General features: G+C 39.5%; 1 protein-coding gene across 2 annotated transcripts; it reads right to left on the minus strand.

Moving 5' to 3' along the window:
* Positions 1-1794: 1794 nt before the first annotated feature.
* LOC101738477 (uncharacterized) lies at positions 1795-7583 on the minus strand. 2 transcript variants are annotated; one of them, XM_062673535.1, is made up of 5 exons: positions 7326-7583; positions 6558-6704; positions 3403-3568; positions 2078-2244; positions 1795-1894 (listed from the first exon to the last, which is right to left on the minus strand). In XM_062673535.1, the coding sequence occupies exons 1-4, from the start codon at positions 7425-7427 to the stop codon at positions 2123-2125; spliced, it is 537 nt and encodes a 178-aa protein (XP_062529519.1). In that variant the 5' UTR covers positions 7428-7583; the 3' UTR covers positions 1795-1894; positions 2078-2122. The 2 variants fall into 2 exon arrangements, with proteins under 2 accessions (XP_062529519.1, XP_004925608.2); XM_004925551.4 differs by lacking the exon at positions 1795-1894 and having other exon boundaries at positions 1997-2244.
* Positions 7584-11908: the final 4325 nt, after the last annotated feature.

An 11908-nucleotide genomic window follows, 5' to 3' on the forward strand; every position in this document is an offset into this window, starting at 1 on the left:
CTCAACCTGAGAGAATTTGCTAAAACTAGCCCTAGCAAAAGCAGTGCTTCACAAATTCTTCCACTGGATCGAAATCGCGACCCACTGAGATGATCGCGCGAGAAACTTAGTGGAAGTGTCTAAGGCGGGGACGACAACTACGCACATGCTACGTGTACCAGGTCAGGAGAGTAGTCAGTAACGGCCACAATAATTCAAAAAAACATCATAGCCTAAAGGTTAAGACGCCCGATAAGTTAATATCAAGTGGTGTAACTATGCCGGTGTTCGGATCCCGCAGGCAGGTAACAATTCTTCTAAAGCAATACGTATCGTTACGCCGGTAAGAGCAACGCCACCTATCGTCGAATAGTAGAAACGAATATCAAAAGAACTAGTAAAATCGAGAACGCTCGAGAAGTACAACGCCATCTATTATCAAATAGCGGAAACACATATCAAAACCACTCTACTTGTCAAGAATGTTCTTGATAATTCTAGAGATGTCGTAACGACTATAAAAGCGTTGCAGAGATGACACGAAATTTGTCAGTAATCGGATCTACTCGAAGCGAAACAGCGAACGGATCACCTGAAGCGAAGCGGAAGAAGTGAATTATGAAGTTTATAGTGTTCTGTGAGTGTTCTAAGCGTTAAATAGAGTTTTAATTTGTACTTTTATTTATCCGAACCCCAGCGCGTAACAGTATTTAGCACATATCCACGAGTGACTTCCACGATGAAGGAATAACATCGTATAACCAAAATACAAGGCGTAAAAATTATAATTTGCATTATTAAGGCACTTTGCTTATTTTTATTGCATAGCAGTAAAGCTTTTTCATTTGAAAGGTGAGGCCACCGTTGTACTGTTGTAGCTGAGACTTAGAACTCATGTCTCAATCTGGGTGGGGGCATTTACGTTGTTAATGATTATAAGCTACGATAACTAATTAACACCAGGTGGATCAGTATCAGTCTTGATAATTAAAAAGTGACGACGCTTGCAGCTGAAAGTAAGTATTGTACTTTTTGACGAAGCATGTTGCTGATAGCTTTATCTCTGTAATCTGACGAAGCATGTTGCGGATAATAACATGTACTTTTAGGTTAGGAATATTGTGTTCTTTTTTTTATAATAATTAAAAAGTGGTTCATCGTTCCGACGCTGACTTCATACACGGATCACCGTTGCCCGCGACCGTGCGCACTCACATACATACGCACATGTATACGGAACACGCAACATTTCCAGAATGGAACGCAGTCAAACCTACCGACAGCTCCTCGCTCGCTGCGAGCTTTTGGTTACCTCTCTATTCCTAGTATAACATTGGAATTATGTACTATTTGTTAGTGCTTCTATTTTGCGAATATACATGTGAATCACTGGATGATTATCAGACATGTTGTAACTGCAAAATCATACGTCACTTGGCCAGCCAAGCGTTAGATCCCCAACTAAAAAGATTTCTCATAGGACAATTAATTGTCTGTCGTGTAATTTCAATACAAGTGTAGCATGCGTTGGGCGGGCGAGCAGAATGCAGTTGTGACTGTGATTTGATTGCTAGATTCCACCAAACTTAAAATACCTAATCCACCAACAGTTATTTTTACTTTAAGAATTTATATATAACTGTTGCGTATTACACAGTATTTTAATAATAAAACTGAGCCTTGAGGTCAAGAGTATTAAGCGGTAGGCAGCGGCTTGGCTCTGCATTGCTGAAGTCCATGGGCGACAGTAACCACTCACCATCAGGCGGGCCGTATGCTCGTCTGCCTACAAGGACAATAAAAAAAAGTGACCACTTGTACTAGTTAAGTGTTTTATTTACAAAATATTGAAATTCAGTCTCTCAAAATATTCAGAAATTAATTGTTGTTCAGGATCTACGCCTTTTGCCGTCACCTGTCAGTCCAAATCGAATAATTAGACAGTTGCCATTGAAACTTCAAAACAGTTTTCTGGCATAATATCATTTATAAGCGACAAAGACTAAGTACTCTGATATTTTCAAACACAATAAGTTTATTAAATTTTCGAGGCAAACATATCTAGCGACAAGCTACATTAGTTATATATGAAAACAACCATCGAAAACGAAGTGTAGTTCGATTTTTCTGTACTTTTGATCCATTATTTAAGATTTTCCGTTGTGTTTTGTTCTGAATGCGGCACCACAGAGACAGGTGTGGATAGTGTCGTCACAAGCATTTCTTTGTATGCGTACACAATCAACACATCGTGACAAAGGACAGCTGCAAAAAAGGAATACAGTTTTTTATTTATCTTGAGGGTATATTCATTTAACCAGTCCTAAACGGACGTGCTACAAGTCCGTTTGGTTCATAAGAGATGCAAATTAATAATCTTTCACTGATGGCGTAGATAATATTTGCACGGTGACGGACCCTATATAAAAATTTATATACAGCAATAAAAAAAAAAAAAACCAGATGTCTGATGCGATGACTAAGCTTATATTTTAATTCGTGCACGATTATCATGACGGTTGGAGGGATTGAAGAATCAACTTAGTTACAGGCTTCTTTGCTGTAGACCAGCTGGTCGAGACAGGGGTCGAATTCCCAAGGCTATTAATTATAATAAGTAAGACGCCAATTAGAAATTACAATTCTGTGATGCTTCTTCCAAGATAGGGCTGTAGTAATGTGTAGCCGAATCTTGGATCCAACCCGTCAAACCCCGATTAGTACCCCGTGTATAAGCTTTAGAGACAAAGCCTTATGTTTTGAATTCAGAATTTACATATTGTGTTAAGATGGTCTGCGACGTCGATCTAAATACTCTCGATGAGAACGAAATTCTTAAGATTATTAATTATTATTATAATACTAACTGCTTAGTGTATCGCTTAAAGACGATGCTAATAATGAATGATATGCCTACAACGTGATCACTAGTCTAAAGGACATATTTATTGTACTCGTGTGGTTGTTTGAGTTTTAAATCTTTGTTTACCTTTTTTTAATGCAAGTGTGGACGAGCTCATGGCCCACCTGGTGTTAAGTTTAACCGGAGCCAATAGACATCTACAACGTAAATGCCACCACCCGCCTTGAGATATGAGTTCAAGGCCTCAGTATAGTACAACGGCTGCCCCGCCCTTCAAGCCGAAACACATTACTGCTTCACGGCAGAAATAGGCAGGGTGAGGATACCAACCCGTGCAAACTCACAAGACGTCCTATCACCAGTAATTACGCAAATAATAATTCTGCGGGTTTGATTTTTTATTATACGATGTTATTCCTTCACTGTGGAAATCAATCGTGAACAATTTATAAGTACGTATTTCATTAGGAAAATTGGTACCCGCCTACGGAATTCGACTACAAAATCTGTTTAGAATCCTTTATAGAAATCCTTAATCTGTTTAGATTTCAAATACTCACAAAACAGCGACATGGCCATCAAAGCGAAGATCAGAGCCAACAAGAAGTGCATCGTCAGATACCCTGTCCTTATGAAGTATATACCGCCCATGATCCCGAGTATCGTGTTGTATGAGCCTAATATTAGACAAAACCATAAACCAATTTCTAACGCTAGGACACGCTCCTGGAACCAAACATTAAAATAACTTGATTTGATCTTACACTGCGAACAGGAACGCTGTTTACTTTGTGGCATAATTAAACAGGACGGTGGTACCCACCTGTGCGTGCTTGCAATAATCAATTGCTTGCAAATTATTGGGGGATATAAATTGCAGAGTTAAGAAGTAAAATAGGCTATGGGAAGAAGCAGGAGTCGCATCTGATTAATATTAGTGGAATTACAAATACATTTAAAATTTACACCATTTACTTAAATGTCAATAAAACACATCGAATGATTACTCGTGGTAGGACCTCTTGTGAGTCAGCACGGGTAGGTACCACTACCCTACCTATTTCTGCGGTGAAGCAGTAATGCGTTTCGGTTTGGAATGTGGGGTAGCCGTTGTAACTATACTGAGACCTTAGAACTTATATCCCAAGGTGGGTGGTGCATTTACCAGTAACCACTTAACACCAGGTAGGCTGTGAGCTCGCCCGACCATCTAAACAATTTCTTTTTTTTTTATTGCTTAAATAGGTGGACGAGCTCACAGCCCACCTGGTGTTAAGTGGTTACTGGAGCCCATAGACATAAAAAAGAATGTCAAAAAAGCATGTTATATCTACCACCGAGTCTAACAAAAACCGCAGTCCTGAGTCTGAGTCCTTGCAAAACAACGCAGCGAGCCAGTACTTCTCATAGTAGTCACACTCACTTTGGGTTACTTTTTTCATAAAAACCTATAATTCATATATAAGGAAGGAATCCAAAAGGAAGTTCCGACAAAAAAACATAAACCGATCACTTCATCCCCACCAGTTGAACGGACTATTGCCGTCGAGAGAGACCTCAAACAGCAGAATGCAATTTCTCGCCTCAATCATACCGCCTTATCAACCGATATCAGATTGAAGATATTTTTTTCGACTAGTTTCCACATAAATCGAGAACAGTATATCTCCAAATGAAGTAAATCTTTCAATATCTAAGTCACAATATATTTCCTATTATACCCACGACTCACCCATATACATAATATGATCTATTTGACCGGTTTTAATTAAGTCTCTCCCATCAAGTGTCTGCCGGTCATTTGCATCAAGCTGTTTGACCAGGTCGTCATTCATCGACAGTCAACTATTGTATCGTAATCCTCATTAAATACCTTTCCTACTCATTACTTGTGTAGACCTTAAACTTTTTTTTAAGAATCACAAATAGGTCAATTTACATGTCACAACTTTTTATTTGAATTGGTATTTCAGTAACAACGTCCCGGAGGCGGTTCCTCGACTATCAAAGGCTCTAGTTCCTCGATCGCAAGCCACAATTGCCCCGGGCTACTTCATCTTTAGTGAGATGACAATAAAATCTGAATCATGTGGGCCGCTCCTTTGCAGTTACAGAACACATAAAATGAAAAATGTCTTTGAAAGGCACGTATTTCTGAATTTACTATTTATATTGGTTGTAGAGAAAATACGAGTTTGCGATACGTAACCGGAAAACATCGACACTACAATTTGGATACTGATTTCATGAAAATAGAATAACGTTTATTTTACCCTCCAAAACAGAACACATAATTGATTTGGTACAAATGGAAAACTTTTTTTATGATTGATGGATTACTGGTGTCCTTAAGGCCTTTCCAGTTACACCGGGACAGGTGAGCGAGCAAAGGCTTAGCCAGAAGGGGTGGGATTAGCTACCAGCTGCCCTAACGCCTCCAAAGGAGACCTAATAACTCGAGAGCAGCTGCTTCGCGGATTAATCTACTACCGGATCGGAATCGCCACCCGCTGAGAATATCCGGCGAGAAACGCAGCGGACTGATGTATGGGTTAGGTTGCACGTCGAACTCTTTGCCGAGTTCAACGAGTATGGTTACCGGAGTTCCTAAGCCGGCTCGTAGTGTTAGAGCAGAAGGCGTCTAATGCAAGGGTTATTGAATCTGATGGATCCGTAACGACGTGTCTAGGGCGTCGACAGTGAATGACCCCTGCGTAATCAGGATTCGGGGAGTAGTCAGCGGCGGCAACGATAAGGTAATTATCATGACGAATACCCCTATTGAAATAATGTTCCGACGCTGACTTCATATATTTTCGGATCGATTCGAGGTCCAGGTCGTTGTTTAAATCGACGTTCCTCACGAACCACGGAGCTTCGACGGCTAACCTGCAAAAACGATATTGTAGGGATTGGAGGAATCGAAAACAGTAGAAGTGTCAGGGATGAAGGTCGCGTGTCTTCTGAATAAAGAAACCAAATAAATATCTATAATAATAAACTCTTAACATGGCAGAGCTTCGGCCTTTTAATTAACCTAAGCGTGCGGGCTCGGTTAGGCGCCATGCTACCATGAATTATGCATATTTCAATTTTGCGTTTTTCGCAACAACACAAAAAATTGGGCCCTGTCGCATTTATCCTATATGCCACAACGATTTCAATATTAAGCGCTCGAGGAATATCCGTTCTGGATATGATTATTAGGGAACACCTGCTTCACAAAAGGAAGACAAACTTAAAATCTATCAGATTGTTGTGGATTATTGAATGTTGCTGGTATTTTACTTATTTAAGGCAATCTTTAAATTGACATTTTTTATGGACACGAGATGTAAGATCGTATAATTTATTGTTAGTTTGAATAATTCCGTTCTTGAAATATTTTCCTCTCTTTAGGCCAAAGTCTGAGATCCTGTTATTTTACCATCGATGCCGAGTGCTAGTACGTTTTTCTTATTTTCTGACCCAACCCACCCCTATTTACACATTTCGAGTGGTGGTTTTGGGCGTATTGTAAGCGCACACAAGTTGTAGATAATTCTATGAATTTCTGCCACGAACCAATCATGTGTTTCCTATGAAAGGTAGAATAACTGATATTCCAATTCCAATACCGCCTCGATCTCATAACAGAAAAAGGGGTCAATAAGTCGCTTGAATTGGGTTGTCAGTCGGCTGCTCTGCTCATCTAAGCAAATAAAAACTGTCTTACTTCAAGAGCTCCCAAGAAGAGGAGTATCCCGTGCACTATCTGCGGTGGTAATATCGCCAGGGTTAAGCTCTGGAGGACATTGGACATACCACCTTCGCTATTGGCGCGGACCAGGTAATACAAAATCATGTAGCATATTATCGACACCTGTAAAATATGTATCGATATACATTTTTTTAAACCTACCATTGCCCAAGGCGTATTTTAATTTAATCTATGCGTTATTTGTTATTGGTGTAGAATACCTGACAGATATAGATAAAATAAGGATGACCACAAACATGACCAATTTCAAGTACATTAAAACATTCCAAAATATATACCGCAGAATCAAACTACTCCATTTCTTGTCAAACGAGTAGGGCTGCGCATTACACCCAGCTCTATGAGCTCGGGTATCTGCCGCGAAGTAGTCAGATTTCCATGACATAGTAAATTTGTTCTCTAGTAGCCACTAACCACCAGAGATAAAGTAACCTCCTCTTCCCAGCTATGCAATTAAAAATCACAGAGAGACAGTATTTAGAAAGACCATTTAAAGAGCAGTTACTGTGCTACAATCCAGTAATGAACATTAACACATTAAAACAGTGACGACGACTCGTGAATGCATTTTACGACACAGTACTCCTACAGATGTTATGACTTCAGAAAACTAAAAATATGGAGCTTCGAATGAAATGCACTATAATATCAGTTGCAGATGTCAGTGGTATCAGCAGTTTCTAATAAGCCATGAAATCTACGAATTTAGAACCAGATACACACAATTTTCAACCAGCCAATACATATTACAGCGTCTTTGAGAGCTTTCTTCCTTGCACCACGGTCTTGTTCCTCGGGTGGCCTCAGTTGAGCACAAATCAACATTCTCTGACAAAAAACTTAAAACTAATACAATATTCTGAAGCATTTAATTTCATTTTGAGCTAAAACATGTCTAATGCGGATAATAAATTCTTTGTTTTGAGTTTTCTGTCAATTATAACGGAAAACTTTTCATAGATTTATTTGACAAAATCGATCATAATGTCTTTCATGATTTTAAATAGTCTATTTCTATCACAGAGAGCAACATTATGAAACCTTTGTCATCGACACTTACATCTATCTATGTTTATTTGTTAAGAATTCCACTACCATATACTATATTGTTATGTACATATTTATTTTTTACTACTAGTCTCTGGTAGCCTGAAGAAGATGTTTCAGTTACGCACAGCTTGAGTGATGAACTCATGGGGCTCAATCTGGGAGGGCTTACAACCCCTAGCTTACAACCCCTAGCCAGGATTAGTACTTTGCTGAATTTATCACTGAGAAGATGCGGCGAAAAACTCAGTGGGCCGTTTTTATGGAGCAGGTTTTTGTCGTATTCGACAAGTTCGACGAGGATGGTGACCGGTGTATGCAGTGCCTAAAAGCGTTGTTTTTTAGAAGAAGCGTTCTGACACTGTCTTCTGATACTTACAATGGATCTAAATTGTCGTGAAGACCGACATATATCACGTACCTCCCGGTGCTTCGACGGCTATTCGGCAAAAAAGGTATTGGATGACCTGGAGAGAGCTTATGTGCAATGTCTCACTGATGCCGATACGAAAGAGACGTTATTGAAATATTTAGAAAGAGAATCTAAGTTTGAAATTTGTCACCTTCCAACGGACTTAGAAAGTTGTCATAATTCAGCTCAAAAACTATACGTCCATCATCTCCTCCTAAAATAAGCCCAGTCCGTGTTTTTAGCAAAAAAAAACCTTTACATCGCTTTATTAAAATCAGCAATTTGTAATGGAGGTAAATTAAAAAGGAACTGCATTAAGCTCGGTCCGCTTAATCGTTATCGTGTACTTTAAACTTGGCCGGGTGCTCGAGACTAATTAAACTTCGCGACCAACTATAAAATTTACTTTGATAGTCTTTGAGTATCAGCAGTTTCGAGTTCGCGTTTTATACGAAACTGTTTTATCGTCAAACATTGAGAATAGCTTCGTATTTAAAGAAAACTTCGTGAAGCCACAGTGCATTTACAAAAACTAGTGGTCGCCCGGTAGTCGAAATTCGACTATAATTAATTGAAATTATAAGATTGTACACTATTATGACTCTATTTTTAAAGACTATGTATTATATGTACTGTTACAATATTTAAACAAATTTCGCCAAGACTACACTATAGAAAAATATTAATAAAGACAAACAATATTTAATCTATTCTCAATTTGACCACAGACGTCAAGAACAAAAGTTTGATAATAAATAATGCATACGTGTGTGCGTCAAATACATGGTAGTGTGTGTAATGTTTTTTTTATAGATTTAATGTATTTTTGAGGCATAATTTTAAAAAATTATTAAAATTCTGCACTCCTCTATATTCTCTGTAAGTGTGTAAAATTTCATATTGCTCCGTCTGCGCAATTTTCGTAAAAAGGGATACAAAGTTTTTCCTTCACGTATTAATATTATATTTTGAGGGAGCGTCAGTTAAACGAACTGCATATTCCTAAATGATTCACGTACCGAAGGCACAAGAGACACCAGGCATTCGTTTGACTGATCTAAATCCAACGCCCTAATGTCAGGAGGCAATTTTGGGGCAATTTTCATAAATTGAATAATTTTTATATTAGACCTTCGGGTTAAATCGTCTACGAGAAAATATGATGTAAACGTATTCAGTCTGCGGACGAAATTTATGTGTCTGCCGTTTTACGTAAATATGCCAAGTTTTTCTGGTGCGGCTTCTCGGTGTTATTACCTTCAAAGTTTTTATGGGACGGTTCTCTTCGCACTATTCGTTAAATTATGTTATGAGATAAAGCAATCTGATGAAACCACGAAGTTTTTTTTTTATTGCTTAGATTGATGGACGAGCTCACAGTCCACCTGGTGTTAAGTGGTTACTGGAGCCCATGGACATCTACAACGTAAATGTGCCACCCTCCTTGAGATATAAGTTCTAAGTTCTCAAGTACAGTTACAACGGCTGCCCCGCCCTTCAAACCGAAACGCATTACTGCTTCACGGCAGAGATAGGCGGGGCGTTGGTACCTACCCGTGTGGATTTACAAGAGATATTTTTTATTACACGATGTTATGCCTTCACTGTGGAAGTCAATCGTGAACATTTAATTTTGTTAAGTACGTATTTCATTAGAAAAATTGGCACCCGCCTGCGGGATTCGAACACCGGTGCATCGCTACACACGAATGCACCGGACGTCTTATCCTTTGGGCCACGACTACTTCATAAGCTGGCCAAGCCCTTAAATTGTGCTATCTACCTCATCTGTTTGTTAAGCACGACGATATTCGCAGTAAATATTATAACCTAAGCTCTTCTGTTATTATAAAGCATTAACCACGTAAATAACAAAAAACAGCTTTGACGATTAACAATTAAAACATCTCAGAATATAATATTCGCAAACATTTACTTATTCAGCGAGCAAGAACGTCTCAATTCGATAACTATTCACAGTAATCAGCATGTAGCCCCAATAAATCGTATAACAGATAGACATAAAGATACTAAGAATGACCCCAACGACACTTGACCCTTGAAAACAATGAAAATCAATAAAAAAACAATAAAATATTACCCCTGCGTTCAATAGTAAATATGCGAACATTTGCACTAATATAATCCATAAATAAGCGAAAATTATGTTTTCATTTTCAGCACACACACCTATACACAAAATAGCACTTGCGACAAAAACAGCTGTTAAAATAACACCTAAAAATAGCAGGTAATACAACAGATCTAACTTATTTATGTAAGCATCCTTCCACGCTGCAAAGTTTATTGGGATTGATATGAAAAAGTACAGTCCGATGGAGCCATAAATTACGCCTAAAATTGCGGCGACCATAGCTCCCATCCTTAGCGGCACGCAGAGAAGGAATCTCTCCACTGACTCTAATTTGTTCCACATTTTCGTGTTTCATTTCTGAACTTTTCAATAACTGTTTTAATCGACGTAGCATTTGACAGCTAATATGAGTATTGACATAAAAATCATCTTGCATTTCCATTTGTATTTGTAGATACCAAAATAGGTATTATTCGATATTAGAGAATTGAGAACCATCTTCAAAAATAAAATTGCTTAAATTACCTCATTCCGATAAAACACTTTTAACGTTTTTTTATTATTGTAAACGAGCTCACAGCTTATTTAAAGTTGCCGGAACCCATAGGCGCCGTACAACCTCAATTGTACAATTAAGGTATAACATAATATTAATATAATATAATATCCCAACCTTCAAGCCGGAATGCTATACTGTTCCGCGAAATATACAGCTCAGAAGAACATAACCCTACGACTAGAACTTACACAAATAAATGTGCGGGTTTTAATATAAAATATTATATCTTTTTTTTTTTTTTTTTTTTTTTATGATTGAAAGTTTACTGGTGGCCCGAAGGCCTTTCCAGTTTCACCAGGACAGGTGGGCGAGCAAAGGCTCAGCCAAGAGGGGTGGGATTTGCTAACAACTGCCCGAGCGCCTCCGAAGGAGACCTAACAACTCAGGAGCAATTGTTTCGCGAATGAATCTACTACCGGATCGGAATCGCGACCCGCTGAGAAGATCCGGCGAGAAACTCAGCGGGCTGATGCATGGGTTAGGTTGCACGTCGACCTCTTTGTCGAGTTCGACGAGTACGGTTACCGGGGTCCCTAAGCCTGCCCCTAGTATTAGAGCTGAAGGCATCTAATGCAAAGGTTATTGGATCTGATGGATCCGTAAGGACGTGTCTAGGGCGTCGACGGTGACTGGCTCCTGCATGATCAGGATTCGGGGAGTAGTCAGCGGCGGCAACGATAAGGCGATTATCATGACGCATAGCCTTATCGAAGTATCGTTCCGACGCTGACTTCATGTATTTCCGAATTGATTCGAGGCCCAGGTCGTCGTGTAGGTCAACGTTCCTCACGAACCACGGAGCCCCGACAGCTAACCTGCAAAAGCGGGATTGTAGGGATTGGAGGGTGTCTATGTGTGTGCGGGCCGCGTGAGCGAACACCACACTCGCGTAAGTCATGACGGGCCTTATGCAAGTTTTGTAAAGTGTCACCTTGTTCCGAAGGGACATTTTACTCCGCTTACAGATCATGGGGTAGAGTCTACCGAGAATAAACGCGGCACGGTCACGGACTGATTTTATATGCGGGCGGAATGTCATCGATGCATCCAGGGTAACGCCCAGGTACTTGACCTTCCTGGCCCAGGGTATGGGTTGTCTAAAGAGAGTAATCGGGGGTGTGAGATTCCTCCTCCTAATCCGGGAGGAAATCCGTGTGGAGCTTCCCCTCTGAAATAGCACCGCAGTACTTTTC

This window comes from Bombyx mori, chromosome 18, assembly GCF_030269925.1.
Source record: "Bombyx mori chromosome 18, ASM3026992v2".
NCBI classification, from domain to species: domain Eukaryota; kingdom Metazoa; phylum Arthropoda; class Insecta; order Lepidoptera; family Bombycidae; genus Bombyx; species Bombyx mori.

Bases quoted from the DNA above. Each gene is read 5' to 3' on its own strand.
- LOC101738477 (XM_062673535.1), bottom strand. From the start codon at position 7,427: ATGTTGATTTGTGCTCAACTGAGGCCACCCGAGGAACAAGACCGTGGT. The intron at 6,705-7,325 runs GTGTGTATCTGG...CATATTTTACAG, and splicing joins GTATTGGCTGGTTGAAAATT to GTGTCGATAATATGCTACAT. The intron at 3,569-6,557 runs GTAAGACAGTTT...GTTTGGTTCCAG, and splicing joins TCTTCTTGGGAGCTCTTGAA to GAGCGTGTCCTAGCGTTAGA.